This window comes from Crocodylus porosus, unplaced genomic scaffold (assembly GCF_001723895.1).
Source record: "Crocodylus porosus isolate Cpor-Errol unplaced genomic scaffold, CroPor_comp1, whole genome shotgun sequence".
NCBI lineage: Eukaryota > Metazoa > Chordata > Crocodylia > Crocodylidae > Crocodylus > Crocodylus porosus.
The window spans coordinates 12,155,402-12,179,134 of record NW_017728928.1 but is presented as its reverse complement, the minus strand read 5'-3'; the positions used below and the strand labels follow the sequence as shown (position 1 = coordinate 12,179,134).

Genomic DNA, 23,733 nt, shown 5'->3' with positions numbered 1-23,733 from the left:
GTGCAGGGGGGAGGCAGCACCCCCATGCAGGCACCAGAGGAGAAAGGGATTGAGGGGCTTGGCTGCCTCCCACCTCCAGGGCATCCCCACCTGTCCAGCCTGTCTCCCCTCGGAGGATGGAAGGGGCAGGTGCCATTTGCCTTCCTTGCCACTCATAGGCACATATTTAACTTCTTTTCCACTGTACCCAGGGGCTTTTCTGCAGCCACTGCTTAGCCAGTCCCTCCCAGGGCTGCTAATCACCTGCCTCTTCCCCCTGCAGAGGGAGATGGCATCTCTGGAACTGAACCTTTTTCAAAGGATGGGTGGTTCAGGGGGTTGAAATGACCAGCAGACACACGGCTGGTTTCGGACAGGGTGCCAAAGTGCATCAGGCCTGATCTTACTCCAGGGAGCAGCCATTTACATGGTGCTGAAGCATCTGAACAGAATCCCGCTCCACCCTTCTCCAGCCTTTTAAATGAACATGCACGCAAAGGGTGGAGGCCTCCTTCTCACTCCTTTCGGTGTCTTAGTCTTCATATTACTTTTGTAACCTACCTTCATCTTAAGTGACTCGAGCAAAGTGGAATAGCAGTCTACTTAAATGCCTGTCTGCCACTTAGACGTGTAATAGGTGGGATAGGAGCTGGCCCGTGCAGTCTGCAAGATGAGCCGAGGCTTTGGAGCCAGTGGGAAAAATAAAGGATCTGTTTCAGAAGCTGCCCAAGCTGCCCAGCTCCTATCGCTCCTGCAACAGTGCGATTCAGAAACAGCTCGCTGGTCCCACACCTGGGCACCCTGCTCCTGGTGCACGGGATTCTTCTGTCCTAAGTGCAGGACTCCGCATTGTGCTTATTGAACCACATGAAGTTTTTCTTGGTCCAATCTTCCACTTGGTCAATGTCACTCCAAATCCTAGCCCTACCCTCCAGCGTACCTGCTACTCCACCCAGCCTGGCATCATCCGCAAACTTGCCGAGGGTGCGCTCCATCCCATCTTCCAGATCATTGATGAAGATATTGAACAAAACCAGCCAACGCTAGCAGCCGCCTTCCAGATCCTGCAGAAAATGCAACTCGGAAATGTGTCTGGTGACAAAAGTTCAGAAACATTTATGGTCGTTGGACAGCAGACCAGTTGGTCTGATTAACAGTCAGCCCAACCTGGAGAAGCTTATCCTTGACCAGTAGAGACACCACGGTATTCCCGCTCCCCAAAGTCTCTGCAAGGAACTGGTCTCACAACTCCTGTATTTACATGTGTACCACCCCCATCTCCACCTGCCATCTCATGCCCACTCACCTCACTGTCAAGATGTTCATTTTTGTTTTGTTTGCCAAGTTCACACACTTCTCATTAGTAAGTTCCAACTTCTATATTTGTAGCTGTTTTCATACTCCCTTCAATGTCATTTGTTCATTAGTGCACATTTATTTTTTTCTTTCTCCAGTGGTCAGGAGGCCCCTTTTTCCAATATCGCTTTTTGGCACCATAGCTTTCTATAGCTTACCACAACTATGGTCTAGCACAACTGGAACTCCTACAGCTAGGAGCAGGATTGCAACCATTCCTGGTTTGCCTGGCTGCCTCTCAATGGTGCTGGGGAGTCAGCATGTGCTCCAGGGCCAGAGGACACCTACATGTCTGGAAAGAATGTGCCAGTGGGTCATTGGGCTGCAAAATGCTATTTGATGCCCTGTCACTCCTTGGCAGCGTAAGAAAAGTTTACAACCCTGCAACAGCCCCTTGCACAGTCTTCTGCCAGAGGCAACTTTTCAGCAGTACAGGTCAAAACAGAAATTTTAATTAAGACATCTCTTGCCAGCTCCCTGCTGCCATCCTGTTGCAAAATCCAGTTGTTCCAGGACACAGGCTGAATGGGAAGCTGGACATCAGTCAGCATCACGCTCCCCTTTGGGACAGGCAGCAGAAGTTAGCACTGCTGAGCCACAGTCCTGCTGTTTCTCAATCCTCCCCACAGTGGTTATTAAACTGCAATCGATTTGTGCTGAATCAGGGAGTCTCTTCCCCCCAGCAAAACTCATCCAGTAAGCTCCTGTAGACTGCACTGATACAATCCTACTATTGTGTAGGCATACACAGTGCTGACTGAAGTCACCGAGAATTATGTCCACCTAACTCATGGATAAACTCAAGCCCTGTGGATCTGACTGTAGCTCTTCTTGCTCTGCCTGTTCTCAGCTCTCCCCACACTGCCTCAGGTGTACAAGAAAAGCGCTGAGTTAACAGAATGGAGCCACCACCAAGTCAGCCCTTTAAGTAGTCTGGCAGGCAGAAGGCAGAGAATACAACATATTCCTTTCCAGCAGTTACGAAGGGGTACATTAAGGTATCCATATAGCAGCCCAGACCCTTGGCAGATGATCTAACAAGCACAGGGCCACATAAACCAACGAGGGCAAGACACCCCGACCTTTTGGTGTGGCATCCGAGAGACCATACAAGAAAGATGTGCCATGCTGACAACATCCCAGCCATAGATACCATCAGCAGGCCAATCACCAGACACAGACCATAGCAACTCTCTGCCTATGTTCAATAGCAATGCAGTTCCTCATGCGGCTGTCTCAGACGATGAGGCACTGCTGACAATTTTCCTTCAAAGGACAAAGAAATAACCACACTCAGAAGCTTGCATAGTTGGACAAGGCTCTTTTAATACTTTAGCCTTTAAATCTCCTCCAGCAAAAGTAACAACAAATCATCCAAATAGAGGTTATCAAATAAAATGCATCTAAAATATTTTCTGTAACACTTCTGAAGAAAGCTGCACCCTGAGCTCAACAGCGCTGAATCCTTTTATCCACAAAGCAGGATTTTCTGGCACTAGTCACGCTGGCATTTCTGCAGAGGTTAAAGCATGTTTGGCACCCAAATATTCAGGTGGAGAGTCTCGATCCCCATGATGAGGCCTGGGATTAGTTCAAAGATATGGAAGAGTGGTTCTCAGCCTGGAATGCAAGAGCCAGAGAACTACATGGCTTATGAAGGATCTGGAAGTCTTACATGAGCTCATCTTGCTTGAGAAACATGCACCTGCATTTAGGAAAGATAACATCAAATGGAAACAGAGGGCCACACTACCAAGGTTGTTAGATGTGTTGACATCAGGTGCTGATGTTCATGCTGTAGCTTTGACCTGGGATGATGCTGTGTTGCAATGACCCATCTTAATGCAAACATTACAGTACAACATTAGGACATCCCTCCAAAATGCCTTAAGGCTTTTTGTGATACCTTTGGTTCACAAAGTGCTTCCCTTGTCTCTGCAGGATTGAGATCCCTAATACTGACTGCCACAGGACTGCAGTCTTCTGCCATCATATATATGCCATGGCAAAGCTGGATCCATTAGCCCTGTGGCAGAAGTTTATTGAAGTGACTTAGTTCTTTTTACACCAAATGACAGCTAAGGATTTTATCTGACAGGCATTTACACAGGTGAGTGATGGAGCCTTGCTATTCCAGTACTGACCTCATTAACTTATGCCGAATCTGACTGACAGCCAAGAGTGATTCTCAAACCATTCAGCCTGGTTGCTTTCACACACTGGCCTAAGTCAGTGGCTCTCAAAGTATGATGTGGGTCATGATATGGGTCATTAGTGAAGCTTGTTCTAATGGTCCACGGGAACAGCAAAACATCTGGGGGACATAAGAGGAAGTGGTCCATGGCATGGGCAGAGCAGGAGGACCAGTGGCTTAAAGAACAAAGCAGTGCGTACTCCCATCAGGAAACACCCGGGTAAGCTGTACAGAGACGCCACTTGGCTGTTTGAATTGTATTTGGCTTTTATGAATGAGTCAGCCCCTGGGTGGCTGAAGTCTGGAGCAATGGGTGAAGCATCTCCTCATTCTGCAAGTTAATTTGTTATCAGAGGTTGTGTGTAGTATAACTATGGCTACATGTAGGGGGTGCACACGGGTGCACGTGCACCCACTGAGATTAGCAGTGCACCCCTGACAGAAGCACCGCTGATGCTGCTGGCGGCACCTGAGGGTGGTCGTCACTCACCACACCCTGCCCCACGTCATTCACTGCTATAACATGCCATGAATCAAGAGATGAGGTCCTGAGTAAAGTTCCTCCTTTTGCCAAAAGCCACTTCTCCAAGAGATTGCAGCTTCAGTGATAAATATCAACTGGGAGCTTGAATTCCTTGAATGAGTAAAAAGTAACATCTCCATTGTCCACCAAAGCAAAGACCACAGGGACATCTTGGCTCTGGTAGGCCAGCTGCTTCACCGCTCGTAAGGATGGGATCTGCTCGTCAAACCTGGAAAGGGAAGGGAAGAAACACTGTCTTTTTCAAAGCATAGAAATGGAAGACTCCACGGGGAACTTCTGAGAACCACAGATCAGCAAAGGCACATCAATCCTAGCACTAAGGTGGCCCTCACATCTACCAGGGCATCCTCAAGAGAAGATGGTCATAAAGTCTTTTTAAGATTTTTAAAGTCTAACACTGAACCTCTCTGAATCTAAGTAAGCAGGCCACCAGGGCATACAAGAAGAACTACTCCCCTGTGCTGAAGATAAGTGTAGCTGCAGGTTGCTCCATGCTCTGCCAATTAATTGCAGCTCACAGGCTCTTGACAAATGACCAGATAAATAAAATTTGACTGCCATTGTGTGGGGCAGATATCCAGGCCAGCAGGCTCAAAATCTGGCTAGCATTTTTCCCCCTTGTGATTGTCTGCAGAGTCTATCTGTTCTCCAATAGCAGCGTTCATGTTCTCACAGCAGGGACTGCAATGCTAACTCATAAGCGCTTGAGTACTGGACCAGCTGCACTGGTTCCTTGCCTGCACCTGTGATGTATTTCTGCTGTGACTGCACACAGTAGAGAAGCAACAGGTTAAAAGTGTCAGTGTTAAGAGATATGGGTCCCTGACAGGTATTCACTTTAAGCGATGAAATCTAATCCATGATCCTAACAATCACACCTCCTGCCGTGTCATACACATGCCTGGCAGGATGCGCAATTTTTGGATTGGGGATTAGCTTTCAATTGCATCTTACTTGCTGGTGGAGGGGGAGTCCAGGATAATGACACTGGGCTCCCCTTGCACCAGCAAAATGAAACTGAGATATCTACAATAAGCTGACCGGGGACTGGGAATCAAACTGGTCCCCAGCCCCAGCCAACAATCAGTTGATTGTCAAAACCCCAGCTGGGGGGCACAGGGACTCCAGAATCAGGCTGCTAAAGCCCAACCCAGGGGTCCCTGTGTGCCAGGGATGAGTAGAAACACATGTCCTGCTCAGCTGGGCAGCATGTGCAGTTTTATAGCTCCCAGTGCAGAGGGAGCCTGGTACCAGGGTCCCCATGTGCTAGAAGCTGTAAAATCATGCATGCCATCCAGCTAGATGACCCACAGGATTTTGACAGATCCTGGTGAGCAGGCAGCCCAAGGCCAGGGTTCCTGTATGCCAGGAGCTATAAAACCATGTATGCCATTCAGCTGGGTGGTACATGGTATTTTGACAGGTCCTCGGCATGGGTAGCAACATTCAATTTAAGGCAGGATACAAACAAGACAAAGTTATTCCACATTGTATACAGAATAACTTTGAAGTTCATTTACTCTGTTATCACGCCTTAAAACTGATTTGCGTGTGGTTGGGTTACTATTTAAGGTGTGATTAACCTATTACCACATCTTGAATTGTAGCACATATCAGAGCCCATAGGAACTGAACTATGCACCAGCTAAGCAACTGAGTGTCATATTCTAGTTCTAGAGACAGTGCTGGCAACTACCCTCCTGAAGCAAATCAGCAGCTAGCACAGTAGAATCAGAACATAACACTGTAGCCCCAAACCTGCAATGAACTCTGGCCAAGACACCCCTAGCCCCATATGGAGCCCCACAAAAGTCCAACAGGCTCTATACAGACTGAGGGATCCGCTGCACTGAGCTCATGGCTGACCCAGGGCCTAGGATAGTATCCTGAGCCTGCCACAGCATCAGCCAGTTCTTTCTTGCATTTTAAATTCAGGCACGTAGTTGTGTTTCTTCACAAGAGCCCATACCTCCGAACGCACATCCTGGCATAAGGCTTCCCAGGGTCATTCTTCTTAAAGGTGGCAACAGCATCTGCCTGATACACATCAAAGTCTATCTTCATATCCTTGGTGTCCTCCTGCAGCCTGTAGATGATTGAATAAGCAGGAACCAAATGATACACTGCAGGAGTCTGCACCATGCATAGAAGCAAAGAGAAAAAGGCCCCAGGTCTGTCTAGCTTCAGCCCCTTAACACTCCCTTAGTCCTCCAGAGGCATTCAGAATCTTCCTTCTGCAAAACAGCCACCTGTGGGGTCTGCAAAGCTTCCTATCCTTTTGATGCCAGAGCTGGTCTGCAATGGGCCAGCTCATACCTTGCTCTTTCTGTTGCCTTTGCTGTAGGCATCCAAAGCAGCAGAGACTTATATACTGATTATGCTGCTGGGACACCTGTCTGCATCACCCCACTGGGGAGAGATGTTGGTGAAAAACCCTGCTTTGCCCTATGGCCCCATGCACAAGCCCCAGAAAGCCTCTCCCAGACAGAAATGCAGCTGGAAGTCCTGGGATTAGATTTTTAAATCTTAATCAACTGCTGCAGCTGGGTGGGAAGCATCGTTGCAGGGACACAACACACCCTAACGAAGTGCTCAGCTTTAGGTAAATATAGGCAACTAGACCTCTGGACAAGGCTCACAGGAGTCAATGCAGAGTGGAATTCAAGATGTGAAGGGTTTGCTACAGCACACTGGACTTTGCCCAAGCATTGTAATAAGAGCTAACAAGCCAAGTGATAATCAGCCTGGAGCATATGTGCTCTGTTGCTGTACTCTGCTGCAGACATGCACAGTTTCAGCTAAATACCAGCCCTTCATGAGGCATCTGGTACACTACACAGCTCCCAAGCCGCTGTGGAGAACATCTTTCAGACCCCACAAGGAGAGACAAGACATTACGTTCAGTCAGACCTGCGCGCGCTAGAATCTCCTAGCTGTCAGGATTGATACTAACCAGGAGGCTCCATCCAGGATGTGGGAGGGCTGTAGCACACTGATCTGTTGGAGGACAGCAGCTGTGGGAGAACGAACAGGAAAAGATCAGACTGTTCCGTTCTGTCTGCGAGGACTTCTCTATGCTTCCTCCTAGCTCAGCCCAAGCCCGGAACCACCTCCCTCCAGCACCCCGTCGGCATCTCCAAGACCTCTTCTTGATACTTCAGAGGCTTTTACTCCCACATTTATTCCCCTTAACTTGCTGCTGTTTCAGCACTGGCAAGGATAGCCCAACTCTTTCCCCCTCACTGCTAGAGAAAAGAGCAGCTTCACGGGTCACAGAAGAAGAGATGGCAAGCCCATCCACCATCTCCCCTGGCTTGTGTGGGCTACTTTGGTGCTTAGTTCATCCAGATCCACACGACCGGGCTTTCACCACTCAGGAAACTGCTCCTGTTCACAGATAAGCCAGGTGTTCAGGAGAGCTTACCCTTCTCTCCGCTCCATCCCATCACTGCCACCTCCTGGCCAGTGCTGAACCTTCCCCACACTGTCTGTCTACATTAGTCATGTGGTCCCACTGGGGCCCTGCCATCCTACATTTAGTTGCTTTCTCTTAAATCAGGTACCTGATGAGGCAACTTCATCCGGCTTCACCAGCGGGGTGACTGCCTGATCCCACAGGTGTGATGGCCGTCTCCTCACCCTCTGCTGCCTCCTCTGCTTCAGGAGCAACTTGTATTCCTGCCAGTTGGAGCAACGCCTCACCTCCTTGTCTGCATTGATGCTATTTTTGAACCGGCTCTCCCTTTCCCGCTGCTCCCGCTCTTTCTGCGACAGCTTCTCACGCTTCTGATTGATCAGCCGACGCCAACGGGTGGCATCCACTTCCTGGATTGCCACATTCTCTGGGAGAAGCCTCTTGTCAGGCTGGGGCAGGAAGGTGCATGGATGGTCAGATGCCATGTTGGGGAAGATGATTCTGGAGAAGTCCCAGCGGGATGAGAGGGCACCATCATAGCTCTCCTCAGCAGCCTCACTTGAGTCTCCAGCCTTACCCTGGCACTGGCTGGGAGACGCACTGCGTTGTGTGGTTTCAGCAGGGACTTGGGCTGAAAGCCCCGCTTCAATGCCAGTATCTGACTCTTTGGACTTCCCTGACAAACAGCTCCCATCGGAGGCTTGGTGGATGGGCTCTCTCTGGCCCTCACTGGCCTTTTCCAGGGCCTCTTCAGCTTCCAGAGGGTCTCCTGATGCCTTTTGCTTCTTGTCTAGTACCCTATAAACAAGACCAGGAGTGGGGTAGTGTGGAAGGGACCGTTCATAGTCAGAATTTTGCTTCCGCAAAGCCCTTTACTCAAATCTTGCCCCCTCTACAGATAACGGAAACCAAGTTGGGTCTGCTAAGCAAGAGGAAAAAAAAACAATGGGCAATTAGTACACATGCTTGTGTTGCAGCACTGGGCACTTTTAAAGGTGCCTGGCACTGCAGCACATGCATTTGTATAAATGGCAAAATATGCATCAGCACTGAGAAAAGAGTGGCAGCACACTTTTTAACTAAAACACATCAAAGTTGTTTTATTTCAAAGTGCACCACTGCCATTTTCTGCACGTTGATGTGCATTTTGCCTCTTACACAACTGGACACAGTGCAGCACAGCGCAGATCAGCTCTCACGCGGAGCAGACTCAAGCAATCGAGTCAGCTCCGCGTCAGCTCTCCAGCACGTCAGAGCGTGAAAAGATATGTGTATAAATACCCTATGTATCAGTAGCCCACGCAAACAGTTGTGTATCCTCTGCGCTATAGTAAGGTATTTCCTGTTCTGAAGTACTCTGTTCCACTTTGGCACTTCCAAAATGCTGGCCAAAGCCAAACACGAGTAGCAAACACAGTGCTAAACATGCCACACAGCTTTGTAAATGCTCCGCTGAAGCCCCAAACCTATTCCAGTTTTGGTTCCCAACCAAAATTTTCATTGTCCTTCTGTCCTGTCCTGTAGGACCCACCCACACCTCCACACCTCCAGGCCTGGGCTCCCCTGGACAGATGCTAACAAATGAAACAGTGGGACAGAGTAGGTTTACATACAGATAGAAAATCCAATGGGAATAAAACTGAAAGTACCAAACTGGTCTCATCTGTCATTTCCAAATGATCTGATCTCAGGTGCCTAGAAGTGTGAATCTACTACAAAAACCTGCATTTTGCTTCCTGCATCTTTCTTAAACTTCACCATAATCCACATGGCATTGACATGTTTGGGAAGAAACTTCTCTGATAGGAGTGCCCTGTACGGCTATGCAAAGGTTTGGGTGGCGATTCAATTTGAAGGAGATTTGGCCCGATTCGGTGGACAAATCTCCGAATCAAATCAGGGGACCAATTAAAAGGTCTGAATCAATTCAAAGCTCTCCGAATCTTTGGAAAAGTTTTGGAAAGCTCTGATGATTCCGGCAGTCCAGGCTGCTAGGTACTAGGGGCGGGGGGGGATGGGGGAGGGGACCATGGGGGGACCCCTGCCAGCCCCCCTGACTCCCACCCACTACCCCAGCCCCATCCCCACGGCTGCCCCCACCCACCCCAGCTCCCAGTGTTTAAAAAAACAGCCCCAGTGCTCACTGGGTGCTGCCAGGTAAGGGGGTGACCCCTGACACCCCCCCACTTAACCAGCCCCTCCATGAGTGCTCCATATGGGCCAGCTCCAGCCCTTTAAGAAAAAAAAACCCAAGAAAAGCCCCGGGACTCACTGCTCCTGCAGTGGCCTTGAGGCTTTGGGGGGCTTGTGCAGAGCCCCTCCACATGGTGTGGGACAGCGGGGATCATTCCCTGCCCAGCAGGAACAGTGAGTCTGACAACTGACGCCCAGGAAAAAGCCAACCTATTAAATGGGTACTTTGCATTGGTCTTTCATCAGTCCCATGGGACGCCTGTGCCTACTATGGGACAGGGAGGTCCAGGTGAGGGAGATTCTCTGCCCTCCATCAATGCTGACCTCACTGAAGGAACACCCTGAGAGGCCGGATACCTTCAAGTCAGCCGGCCCTGACAATCTACAGCCCAGGGTACTCAAGGAGCTGGCAAGCATCATAGCCCAGCCCCTGGCACAGATCTTTGGGAACTCCTGGCGCTCTGGTGAAGTGCCCGAAGACTGGAAGAAGGCCAATGTGGTGCCTATCTTCAAGAAAGGTACGAAAGTGGATCCAGCAAACTACAGGCCCATCAGCCTGACCTCTATCCCAAGGAAGGTCTTAGAAAAGGTTATCAAAAAGGCCATCTTAATGGACTAGCCAACGCCAACATCCTGAAGGATAGCCAGCATGGGTTTGTTGTGGGTAGGTCTTGCTTGGCCAATCTCATTTTCTTCTACGACCAGGTGACCTATCACCTGGACAAGGGAGAATGAGATTGATGTCATATATCCTGACTTCGAAAAAGTCTTCGATCTGGTATCCCATGATCACCTCTTGGAAAAACTGGTCAACTGCGGCCTCAGGTCCACCATGATCCACTAGCTGGGAAACTGGCTCCGTGGTTGGACCCAGAGGGTGGTGGTTGATGAAAGCCAACCATCTTGGTGCCCTGTGACCACTGGGGGCCACCAAGGCTCTGTCCTTGGACCCATATTGTTCAACATCTTCATTAATGATGTGCGCACTGGAGTCAGAAACGGACTCTCCGAGTTCATCGATGACACCAAACTTGGGGGCAAAGCATCCACACTTGAAGGCGGGAGGGAGATCCAGACTGACCCTGACAGGCTCAGCAAATGGGCGGATGAGAACCTGATGGTGTTAACACTGAAAAATGCAAGGTTCACCACCCTGGGGGGAAAAACCTGCAGCACCCTTATAGGCTCGGCAGTGCTACGCTGGCTAGCACCACAGAGGAAAGAGACTTGGGGGGTCACGATTGACCACAAGATCAACATGAGCCTTCAATGCGATGCTGCAACTAGTAAAGTGAGCAAAACGCTGGCTTGCATCCATAGATGCTTCTCAAGCAAATCCAGGGATGTCATTCTCCCCTTGTACTCAGCCTTGGCGAGGCCGCAGCTGGAGTACTGCGTCCAGTTTTGGGCCCCACAATTCAAAAAGGATGTGGAGAAGCTTGAGGGAGTCCAGAGAAGAGCCACGCGCATGATCAGAGGTCAGGAAAACAGACCTTATGATGACAGGCTGAGAGCCATGGGGCTCTTTAGCCTGGAAAAGCGCAGGCTCAGGGGTGATCTGATGGCCACCTATAAGTTTATCAGGGGTGACCACCAGGATCTGGGGGAACGTCTGTTCACCAGAGCGCCCCATGGGATGACGAGGTCGAACGGTCATAAACTCCTGCAAGACCGTTTCAGGCTGGACATAAGGAAGAATTTCTTTACTGTCCAAGCCCCCAAGGTCTGGAACAGCCTGCCATCGGAGGTGGTTCAAGCACCCACATTGAACACCTTCAAGAGAAATTTGGATGTTTATCTTCCTGGGATCCTTTAACCCCAGCTGACTTCCTGCTCTTTGGGCAGGGGGCTGGAATCGATGATCTCCCGAGGTCCCTTCCAGCCCTGATGTCTATGAAATCTGAGTAGGGAGGGGGGGGTCTTAAAGGGCCAGAGCCGTGGTGGGCAGGGCAGCCATGAAAGGGGCTGGGACAGCAGAGGCAGCACCCAGCAGCACCTGCTCAACTGGGGCTTTTTTTTTTTTTTTTTAACAAGTGCTGGGATTTGGGGTGGGCAGAGCAGCCATTGCTGGGCTGTGGGAGATAGGCCTGGCCTGGCTGATTCAGATTGGGCCGAATCGATTCGGGACAGTGATTCAAATAAACAAACTGAATCACTGTCCCCCGAATCGGCCAAATCCGAATCCAAAGTGAATACTAGCCACTTCGCACAGGCCTAGCGCCCTGGGCTGACCTGTCTGTCGTTGTCCATTTCTGAGACAGTGCTGCCACCTGCTAGAAGCTCTGTTAATAACAATGCATTTTATTATTTGTGCTCAGGTAGCACCCAGGGACCTCACAGATGGGCCAGGGCTTATTGTGCTAGGAGTTGTACAAGCACAAAACAGAAAACCTGGTCTTTGTCATGAACAGCTTAACCACATCTGACACAGCACTAAGTTCCTTCTCATATAGTGATTCTTTCCATTCAAGGATTGCAGAAATCTTCCTTTATGTTAGTGTCAGCACACAGGGCTCAGGGATAATCTACCCCCGTGAAGAGTGCAAGGTGGTGAGGAACAATTTTTGCAAAGGGTCAGCTAAGAACCCAGCAATGCTTGGGCAGAACTGACACATTGCTGCTTCACCTGGGGAGGAAGGACCAGGGAATGTTGTCCCAATACAGCTATGTAGGAGCCAGATGAGTCAGGGCCTGGGATACACTGGAGGAAGAGATAGGATGGTGAGGGGGAAGGGAGTGAGAGACAGAAAGAGCATGCAATGCAAAAAGGATGAATGAATGTTACTATACTGTACATGATGGGTTGTGAACCGATCCAGAACTCAGTTTTGTTCCAGATAACTGACTGGCCCTCTGGACACCTGACAACTGTTCCCCCATGCATGATGGCTGGCTTGATGACCAATATTCAGCACCTTGCAGGGACTAGGGGCTATGCCTGTTTCCGACCCTTAGAGGCAATGGGCTACAAACATGTTTAGCATGGACCAAAGTGTGAAAAATGGTCTGTCTGTAAGGCAAGCCACTGGGGGCCATCTCCCTTACCGAGGGCTAGAGCTTCTCCTCCTCTTGCGATGGTGTTTCCCAGATCTCTTGCAGTGACTGTCAAGGTTCAGCTGCCTCTCATACCAGGATGGGACCACGCTGCAATGAGACAGGCAGAGAAACAGAGGGGGGTGGGGGGCGTTAGAAAATCCTTCCAGCTCAGCCACACAGCAAAACTAAGCAATCAAAACCTCTTTCTGGGCCTGGAAACAGTACGCAAGAGCAGGGCAAAATCAGCAGCCTTTTGCTTGCAGTTGCTTGCCTTTAATTCATGCACCCACTTCACATCAGTCATGATAGGAGTTGAACAGTAAAAGAGTCTGCAGTGTCATTTTCTGGCTAGTAACCCTCCCAGGGCTAGAAATGCAAGGTACCTTTAGAGGCCACTTTACTTGCACATCCCTCTATCCTGCTGGCCCAGAGGGTCTGGAGGCTCAAACAGGGAAAAGCTTAGAAGGATTTAGGGCTAAGGGGGAAAGAGTTGAAGTTGAAGGACCTTGATTGAGCCTGGCAGGGGAGAGTGCAGGCAGATCTTCATTACTACTGTTGTTTGTACTGCAGTAAGACTAGAGCCCTGGTCATGGACCAGGACCCCGCTGTGCCCCATGCTGCATGAACACAACAAAACAAGTCCCCAAGGACCTCATGATCCAAGTACTGGGGGTCCTAGTAAATGCTGTCTCATAATATCATTGCTGCCATGATTACTTGTGCTTAGAGATCCCAACTGAGATCAGGGCCCCCTTGGCTAGCCATTGCATGCACAAAGTTAAGAGAGAGCCCATGCCCCCCAACCAGTAATGTCCTACCAGACAAGACAAAGATCAAGGATCCCAGAGAGATGAAGTGACTTGTCCAAGGTCATGGAGCAAATGAGTAACAAAGGCCAAAATAGGGATCTGCTGAAAGAAAGCAGGGGAACAGCATAATGGAAAAACAAACTGGTTACCTGGGGTGGAATCGCAGCACAATATAACCCAGTCTCTTCAAGTGGCTGAACACCTTCAAAAGAGAGCAGGAATGTTAAAACAACAGCCAGTTCATTAAGGCAGAGGTTCCCAACCCGCAGGCCACGGTTCGGTACTGGGCCGTGAAGGGTTGGCTGCCAGCCCATAGGAGGGTTGGCTGCCAGACCACAAGTCCGGAAGTGACCAGCATACTGCAGACTGGTAACCAACCAGTCCGCAGTATAAAAAAAGGTTGGCTGCTGGTCCGCAGTATGCTGGTCTGCAGTTTACCAGTCCACAGTCACTTCTGGTCCATGGTTTGCCAGTCCCCACTGCATTAAGGAACAAAGAATATGGCTGCAACACTGCTTGGTTTGAAAAAGACCATTTTAAAAAGCCTGTGTTGAACTGCGTGGCCTAACTAATGCCGAGCCTGTAGGTCTCACTAAGTGCTCATCCCCATACAGAAACAGACTGGCACAAATGCCCATGAAATGCTTCTTGCCCCCTGGTGACAGGGTGGTGGAAAGTTCACCACACCTGAGCCTGCAAAGGGAAGGGAAGGGGATTTATACAGGTTGTCTCTACTGCAAACTTTAGTGCTCAGGAAGGAAAAAGCTAGTGGGGAAGCATGGAAGTCATGGGTTTGCCTTTGACACCCCATGTTTCAAAAATGACGAGAACTTCTGTTGCCACTGCACCTACTGGACCCAGCAATAGGAAGGAACCAGCAGCAGAAGCAAAAACAGATGCCAGTCTTGTCACTTCCATTCTGCTGCTCTCTGGGGAGCTGCACGGTTCCTTCTTTGCTTCTGCTGCTGCCTTTTGCCTTGCCTTGCCTTTTGTGCCTGTAGCATACCGTGCCCCAGTGACTGTATCTCCATCTCACGCCTCTTCGGCAGGAGAAGCACAGCACAGAAGCAACCATGATCCTGTTAATGAAGTCTAGCTTCTGCTTCTCTGTCCACAGAGTAAAGCACTGTATGATCACAGGAAAGAACTAAGGGAAAGAATGAGAGCAAGGGGACAATAAAAGGGAAGATAGGAGCCCCTGCATTTGAAAGCGAGTGTATGGGAGCTGTGTGCAGGTGTTGGCTGTGCTCTTCCCCCCCCACCCTTCCCCTCACACCAGTCTCAGGGGGAGTCAAATCCATGCAGCACACCTGATACTGCAGCAGGCTCACAGTACTCTGGGACAGCAGGGTCTCATAGGCTTCCTGAATGGACAAGGGGAGGTCTCTGTAGAAGAGCTGAATAGAGCCCTGGAAAACAAAAGCCTGGGGATTAGGAACTGCAGGAAACCAGTTCTACAGAGTCACACCTAGTCTCTCCTTCTGGTCTCAACAGCTGATCCTAGCACCCTGCTGGTGTATGACTCAGAAACCTCATCCTGGGGCCTCTCACAATAAGGGAACGTAACTTCTGTGCTTCACATTTTTTATATCTGTTTGTTTCACAGAGTGTGGCAATGCCACCTCCCTGCCTTGCGTGTGACAGAAGCGCTCAGAATGGCAGCAAAACTGACCGGGCTCGGCTTTCCCACCTGCCTCTTCAATGCTGAGCACCTATAACAATCCCCTCCTCCCCGTCAACTTCCGGGCTAGTGATGGGCACTCAGCTTCCCTCATGTTCAGCCCCTCTCCAATGCTGGGGCCTGCTCAGCGGCTGGTTTCGAGCCTAGCTTCTAATCTTTTCTTCCAGGCTTTCATTCTCCTACCCTTGTGATTCTGTGCCCAAATCTGTTTTCAAGTCAAGCCACTTATGACCTGAAGCCTGGCAAACCTCCATTGGCAGAGAAAAGCCCCTGGACTCAAGGTTCAAATGACACTGTCTCCTACCTCGAATCCAGCAAAGTTTGCCAAGACAAAACAAGTTGGCCTTTAGACTTGGATCACTATTGAGCTGAAATCACTTTTCAGTGGCAAGACCTACAGTCATAAATCACAGAAAGCCAACCCTGCCTTAACTGGGATCACCATGCAGTTATGCTGTACTTGCCTGAAGCAAGAGTGAGACCCGTAGTGATGACAGACATGTTTCATTGGGCACTGAAAGGGAACAGCTGGAAAGCACTAGGACTGCAGCCCTTCTTTGAACCATTGATCTAAAGCCAATGTGCTCTGTCTCACCACTGACATACAACTAGTTAGTTTCTAAGGTGCCACCATGCCCTGCCTTCTGCCTGCTTTCACACTAACACTATTACCTTTCTCCACACACAGAGATGGTGTCTCTCGAACTGAACCTCTCTCAAAAGATTGGTTGATAAGAGAGTGGAAATGACCAGCAGACGCACAGAGGGTTTTAGATGAGGTCCCAAAGTGCACAGGGCCTGATCTTATTCCACCAAGCAGCCATGCAAATGGTATTTGAACAGAATCCTATTCTACCCTACTTGAGCCTCTGAAGAAAGGTTAGCACAAAGGGTGAAAGAGACCTCATCCTTCTCTTTATTCACTTTGGTGTCTTGGCATAATTAAAGTTAAGATGAATTAAAATAATATTTGTTAAGTGACTCAAGCATGGTGGAATAGTAGTGTACTTAAATACTTACATAACACTTAGATGTGTAACAGGCAGAATAGGAACTGGCTCACACAGTCTGCTAGATGAGCGGAGGCTTTGGAGCCAGTGGGAAAGATAAAGGATCCATTTCACTGCCCAGCTACTATCACTCCTGCAACAGTGTTATTCAGAAAGAGCTCACTGGTCCCATGCCTGGGCATCCTACTCACACACTCCAGTAGATAGAGGGCTTCCTCTGGTAGCAGGCACTGTTTGCCATGCTCTGTGAACCCCATCGTGTGCCAGAACTTCCCCTGAGAACAGAAAGACAAATCCATGATGTGTTTTAGCTACCTCTTTTCCCCACCCAGGCTCCTTCCCATATTGAGAAGGAAATTTAAAAGAAGAGAGAGAGAGAAAAACAGGCTGCTGTTGTCAGTAGAAGAAAACAGCATCAACCAACTGCAATGACATTACTTACTGCCGGGGATTTCAGTTCCACAAGGCCTTCATTTGGCTTCCATTCAGCTTTTACCAAACTTCCCCTGAGAAGGTTAAGACATAATAGCACAACAGACATCATTCCTAATGTAACGGTTTGGAACACCCTGCTCCCTAGCAAGGGATGGGAAGGCAGCTGTGTAGGAGGCTGCAAACTCCCCATACTGCTCTCGGATTGCAAGAGAGCCTGCTGAAGAAAAGATACCCAATTGGACTCATGGTGTAACACAAGGGTGGCCAACCTGCTGCCTGGGTACCGCAAATGGCACAGGCAGCTTCTATAAGCATCACGTGGCGGACTGGGGGAGCAACAGGCAGCACAGCAGCAGATAGGGAAGGGAGCAGAAAGCAGAGCAACAAATTGGGCCGAGAGCACAGGGAAAGAAGCAGAAAGCACAGGTGAAGCAGGGAGCAGAGGGCTGGGAGCAGAAAGCAGAGCAGCAGATTGGGTAGGGAAAGGGATCAAGGTAGCACATGGAGAGGGTGTGGGGCTAATTTGTGGCACACCTGCCAAAAGGACTGCCCCCCACTAGTATAACATATAGAAATGTCCTGCAGCTCTTGTTGCTATCCCCCCCAGTGCTGTCTGTAACGTACAAAATAAAGCACATGCATTTATCAGGGGCACTTTGCAACTGTGCTGTGAATTGTGCAAAGAGAACAGCGGACAACTTAGCCAGAGGGCAGACCCAGATGGAAATGCCTGTTACTGGTTGAGACAAATGACATGGAGCCTAGGGTACATGAAAAAGTTCTGTTGGATAAATGGGGAGTGCATCCACACCCAAAACTTCGCTGCAGCAGAATGCTCCCTTTCACTGCCAGACTTAGTCATGTCTGCTGAGGAAAGACTTTTTTTTTTTTTTTTTAAATTAGTATCTGAGGCCAAATTAGCCAAAACTACTTCCAAATCCAAGAGTCCAGAACCACGTGTGGCCCTACTACCGGCAAACATCCTCCACTCACATCTGGGGTTTCAGATGTTTTCAAACCCGTTGGTTGGCATCCTAGCTGCAGGCCCAAGCCCAGGGGCTTGGGATTCGGATGCCCCCGAGTTTTGCTTGCCCTTAGCCATAAGGCCCTTGGAACAGGCAAGGGAGGAAACTCCCATTTCCATGAACCGGGCTTAAAGCTGCTGCACCACGGCGGGTTGTAAAGAAGACTTCTGCTGCCACCCAGCTGCTGGCAGAAGGTCTGTGCAGACATTTCTGTGCCCTGTGCTACCTACCGTCACCCCTTCATCAGTGCCCCAGGGTGAACTCTGACCTCTGGCAACAACGCAGCTAGTCCACAGGGAGCTGCCAGAAGTGCATGGGTAGGCATGCATGCCAGCAGCTTTGCAGTGGCAGTCAGTGTCTGAATTTGCAGCAGCAGAGAAAGCTAAGTATAGACAAAGCCTTGGAGGCAGGACTCATAGATTCTGCCATGGGTTTGCTCTGGGGACACGCAAGCTGCCACCCCCTGTGCCTCAGTTTCCCCATCTGTAAAACATGACGACAGTCATAACTCCAAGGTGGTAAAGTCCACGTGTCTCCACATTAACACCTATAAGAGATCTGGGGAGGGGGATTCACACCATGATGAACCCCGCAGGGCTGCCAGTCTCCAACCCAGGTGTCCCCAGACGTGCTCTGCCCTTCTCATCACCAAGAGGGTCAGCGGGAGCACGGAGCTACTAAAACCAGCAAGAGAAACTTACAGCCGCTCCACATGCTCCTCAGCCAGGAGCTGCCAGTGCTCCTCCCGGCATCGGCGCAGCCGCTCTGCCTGCCCTTCCGAGCCGTCGGGAATGAAATCCTTCTGGCCGTGCGAGCGCTGAGGAACCTTGCGGTCACGGGTTCGTGCTGCCAGCAACTCTGCTGGGCTGAAGACAACGAAGCATTAGCATTGCACCAACCCCTAGCAGCTGGCTCCCCGCCTGGCCTGGTCGGCACTGGCCAAGGGCTGACCGGCTGGTCAGACTGATCTTCGCTGCAGCCCACAGAAGCGCTTCCTCCAGGCAAGACTGGTGGGGAAAACTGCCTGTTCTCTGAATACGGAGGAGACCCTGCGCTGGGAAGCAGCACCGTGCCTTTGCTTGACAAACAAACCAGACTCCCCCCTGCATCCTGCACATGTGCGTGACTTCGGTGCCCTGGTAGCAGCAGGTGATGTGGCCTGTTACAAGGCTGCCCTGGTCACACGCACCAGTGGGGAGCGCCTGGCACATGGCAGCCTAGTGTGCTCAGCAGGGTACTACCACGGGGCTTGGCCCAGGACGCAGGCAGGTGTGCGACACTGGTACCCGGCAGCACCACAGGGCAGGACGTGAGGCACTACCATGCAGCTAGAAGGGCACGGCTCAGGTTGCACCAACGCCCCACGCCCACAACACGGGCAGGTGTGCAACACTAGTACCCCGCAGGCACCACAGCACATGGCGCAAGGCACTACCCCAGGGCTGGGCGTGCGCGGCTCGGGCTACAACGCCCCATGCCCACGACGCAGGCGGGGCGCGACGCTGGCACCCGGCAGCACCGCAGGGCACCCCCACACAGCCGCCTCGTGCTCACAAGGCAGGCAGCATGTGCCACGCACACCCATGTGATGGGGGCACCAGCACAGTGCCCCGGGCACTGCTCCCCCCAGCAGCGCACAGCTCGGGCTGCAATGGTGCCCCGTTTGCACCACGATGGTGCAGGACGCACCAGGCGGGGATCCCCCCGCCCAGCTCCAAGCAGCCCGTGGATCCCCCCGGCCGAGCACGTGGGAGGGAAGGGCTGCAGGGACAGAGGACGCGGCCCCTTTAAGACCGCCGGAGCCCGGCGCCCACCCCCCCAACCTGAGCAGGCGGCTGGCGCGCGGCGGCGGCTCGGCCTCCATCGGCGCGGGCAAGACTTCCGCTCCGCCGCGCGGCGTTCCGCGCGGTCCTAGTGCCCGTCGGGTACTGGGGGAGGGCCCCTTCGCACTGGGTCCTAATGCGCCGCGGGTTCCATGCTGCAGGGCTGCACAGGGCTCCCTCGGCAAACAACCCAGGGCCGCCCTCTAGGGAGGCAAGCCTGCAGGCAGGGCCCGCCCTTGTCCGTGCTGGGCTCTCAGGGTCCCCTGCACCGAACTGGGGAACAACAGGAGAGGGAGTGATCATCAGGGCACTGGCCCCACCCTGCCAGACGGAGCACGCTGGCTCACACGTGTGCGCACGCACTGTCATGCACCCTGGGCTGCTGCATGTCGCTTTCCTTCAATGCACAATTTCAGGGGTGTTGGTTGTAGCCGTGTCAGTCTAAGGACCTAGGCGGATGAGGTTCTTCGGGTGAATCCGATGGCTTTTATTAGACCAATTCGAATAGTTGGAAACATTCTTCTTGGCAAGCTTGCGGGTACAAACTCCCCTTGCAACGCACCAGGACTCATAGGACTGCGTTCTTCACAGCGGGGGGGATGGATGCGCCCCCTTCGCACCCGTGCCAAAGCTGTGATTCTCGTGGCACGCTCCTGCCTGGCCACCTTTGTCTGGTCAGAACCATTGCGAGCTCTTGCCACGTCCTGCCTGGCCACTACATCACCATCCTCATTTTACAGAGAAGGGAACCACCAAAGATCCTGATTGTCTTTGGTGGTCGCAATGGTCACGATCCAGTCTGTCCTACAGTCACTGATGCCGCTGTATAGCAGGCATAGAATGTGCCCAAATCACAATTTTCAGTCACTGCGGACGGTTATGCCTTACACAGACATCACACCAGCACAGATAACTCTGCAGCAGCAAGGCAGTGGAGAATCAAGCCCTAAAAAAAGTAAGGTTTATAGGATTAGGGCCTTCATGTAGCTGCTATGATAAATCCCCTAAAAAAAGGACTTGATCACGCTCCTGAGATAATCAATTGTACATTTGCCCATCAAGTGAGAGGAGGATTTTTTTTTCACCTTGAATTTATTCCCCTCATGTTGAAAGCAAGGGATGCAGTCAGGTGTTCTGGCCACACTGGAAATGTGATTTTCTTTTTTTTAATGGACAGCTCTATGGTGCCAGGCCAGCTCTTGGCAAACCTGATTTCCAAGGACTTTTGACAATCCTTTTAGGAGATGGTGCTAATTTGGAAGTAATCTCTTAACTCCACTCATAAACTGGCAATAATTTACCAACTTGCCAAACAGATGGTTCATTGCGTACTATTTAATGAAATATTAAACAAAGCTGTGAAAGGCAGATAAACTGAACCTGCAGCCAAGGGACAGACAGGGAATAACTGGTCCCATTTCCTTAAATGTACTTAAATCTGCAGACTGTTAATCTGATGAGCTCTTCCATTTCACCAAACAATTCAGGGCTATTAGTTAACCATCTAACAGGGGTGGACAAAGGGTGGCTAGAGACCACATGCAGAGACCAGGAAGTTAAGATGCAGCTCCTGAATAAAGGCATTTAACAACAAATTATTTTCGAACTGGAGACCTGTGTGTGGATCAGGACTCAGAAATATGTATTGATTGAAAGTATTGTCTCCTGTATCCCTTGGTCATGTCAAGATTTATGTCTGCAGCTAGAAGGAAGTTTGACCACCTCTTATCTATGGTTGCATGACATCTCCCCCAAACCTGGGTCTCATCTGGTCACTATTTGGATGGGTAATCTCCAAGAATCACCCTAGTACTAGATGAAGCACATTTAGTCAATCGCTAGATGGCAATGTTTCTTTGAAGTCAGCCATAAAACCAAGCTTCGTCCGTGCTACCGTATGTAGCGCAGCTATGCTGGGAATGCTATGATACAACTGAACATAAAACTGAAGCCTTCCTCACTCCCCAGGATTGTCTTCACAGCTAAAAAGCTGTTTCGACTATGGGATAACTGTGTGAGAGCCATCCTGAAATAAAAGTACAATGCACTTAATTTTACTACAAGGTGTCTCCAATGTGCTTTTGATTTGGAATAGGCTCACTTGTATAAATTACCCCAAGGCAAACCCCCCCCAGAAAAACAGCAGCTATTTGGGTGAAATTCCCATTCACACGGCACTTTTTTCCAATAGCTACTATGTTAACCTGGCTGCCCTGACAAACAACCAGTGTATTTTCATGCAAAAATCCTCCCCTTGTTTCCAAATGATTTTAAACTGTTGTTGCTTAGTCCTGTGTCTGAGTGATTCTTATTCAGGATGGTCAGTGATTTTGGTCATTGTTTATAATGAGGTGTTTGCAGAGAGCCTGAGGACTCTCCTGTGAAAGAAGGGAGGTGTCTCTGTCTTTCGGGGGATATCCAAAGTAGAATGGGACAGGTAAAAGAATACTTGGGGTTCCTCAGTAAACGGGTGTCCTGGTTGTAGCCCTATTGGTCTAGAGGGAAAAAGAATCAAAACTTGTGGCAGAGGTGGTATCTTTTATTAGACCAACTAGATATTTGCACAACAAAAAATATTATTTGCCAGAGTTCTTTATTTGCTTGGCAGCTTGAAAATAAAGATTTGCATTTATGTATTTATTGCAAATATCTAGTTGGTCTAATAAAAGATATCACCTCTGCCGCGAGTTTTGATTCAGGAAAAGAGGGTGTAACAGCCAGCACAGGGATTTGTCAGGCACCTACAGAGTTACAAAGTGAGGCAGGCTCACAGTCAAAGCAAAATCCATGAGAAGATACCACTCACATCACCCATCCTTTAGGATTACTAGCCGTTTCCCCATGATCTTCCATCAGGAAACTCAGCTTTGGCATTTCAAGAGCAGGATGGTCACTGCCACATTTAAATCACTGATGGAGTAGGAGACTTTTCCAAGCCCCCTCCCCCCCCAGCCCTCTTATTTTAACAGGAAGTTTGTTTGAGGGAAATTTTTCTGAGCCCATGTAGGATCCGCTGATTTTAAGGATCCCACTTAAATGCTGTTCTTTGCCTACAGGCTGCCGTCCTCCTCAACTAACTCAATCTTTTCTTAAAATAAATAAATAGCTTCAGGAAAGACTCCAGATCCAGAGCTGGCTTTTGTCACTGAACCCGACTGCAAGACCTAGAAATGTCAAAGCTGATCTCGGTTTATGTTAACTTGTAAAGAGTACGTTTGTATCCATCACGGATTGCTCTGTTGCTTTGAAGAGAGGCTGGCGCACGGTTGTCCCAAGCTCTGCCCTTTTAAGGCTGGCTACGAGGCAAACATGCCTCAGTCCTGGTTTGGTCCAAAACAGAGGGATTCTGGGAAGCATTTTTAGGCCGTTGCAAGGCATTCTGGGAAGCTTTGCCAGGCTGAAGAGGAGGACCCCTTTCAGGCATGCACAGCTGCCTGTACCTTGAGGGGTCTCCCCGGCCCCTGCCTTGTCCAGATCAGTGCTTTATGTGCTTGGGGGGCATCTGTGCTTGCTCTTAGCTCCTCTCAGCTGTGCTTTGATGAGCAGGGGAACAGCTAACCCTGCACCCAGAGGGTACCCTCACAGTCTTGTGGGCACCTGAGCTGGCACCCAGGAATGCATCTGAAGCAGCTGTCCCCCCAGTGTTTTTTCGGGGGTGGGGGGAGAACTGATGTTACCACCTTATCTACCTTCTTCTCCTTGGCTTCCTTTGCATTCACCACAGTTCAAGATTAGCCGCCCTGTTTAAGTGAGGACTTCCGCACCCAGCTTCCCCATCTGCTGTGCCCCGCTTTGCTTGGTATCAGAGCCCTGTGTTGCAGGGAGGATGCAAGCCTCTCCCCTGCCCTCCAGTGGGTGAAGGTCTTGAGGACTGTAAATGCCTAAACGACCCCTGTTAAAATCTCCTAAAACTGTGTAATCACTGATCAGATACAGACTCCGGCACAACCAGCCGGCTCCCTTTTCTGCAGCCCAGGAGCTATATAGTATGCCACATCTCCATGCTGACTTGCTGTCTACCACGAGTTGGTTACATTTGGGGTATGAGTGGCAGGTAGGTAAGACCTAAATCTTCATCTTGAATTTGGGTTGATGCCATCTCTGCGTGAGTTTGTTAGGTTGTGATAAGTATTTGACGTTCTTCACTACAATGTGCAAATTGTTAATCTGGAGTCATCTGTAGGAAGCTGGAGACCAGCCACGAGGGACCCAATTTAGCAAGATGCTCTGCAA

At 50.2% G+C, this 23,733-nt stretch overlaps 1 protein-coding gene across 1 annotated transcript; it reads right to left on the bottom strand.

Moving 5' to 3' along the window:
- Positions 1-2,641: 2,641 nt before the first annotated feature.
- Positions 2,642-19,565, bottom strand: TSEN54 (tRNA splicing endonuclease subunit 54). The gene is made up of 11 exons (XM_019542554.1): positions 19,501-19,565; positions 18,379-18,543; positions 16,660-16,723; positions 16,409-16,492; positions 14,837-14,935; positions 13,676-13,728; positions 12,727-12,825; positions 7,637-8,286; positions 7,027-7,087; positions 6,043-6,159; positions 2,642-4,281 (listed from the first exon to the last, which is right to left on the bottom strand). Exons 1-11 carry the CDS (start codon positions 19,539-19,541, stop codon positions 4,131-4,133), a joined length of 1,584 nt encoding a protein of 527 aa, XP_019398099.1. The 5' UTR covers positions 19,542-19,565; the 3' UTR covers positions 2,642-4,130.
- Between the last annotated feature and the right edge of the window lie 4,168 nt (positions 19,566-23,733).

Coding starts and splice junctions, on each gene's coding strand:
- TSEN54 (XM_019542554.1), bottom strand. CDS start 19,541: ATGGAGGCCGAGCCGCCGCCGCGCGCCAGCCGCCTGCTCAG. Junction 16,724..18,378: donor GAGGAGCATGTGGAGCGGCT/GTAAGTTTCTCT, acceptor TAACCTTCTCAG/GGGAAGTTTGGTAAAAGCTG. Junction 7,088..7,636: donor GGATGAAGTTGCCTCATCAG/GTACCTGATTTA, acceptor GTTCTCCCACAG/CTGCTGTCCTCCAACAGATC.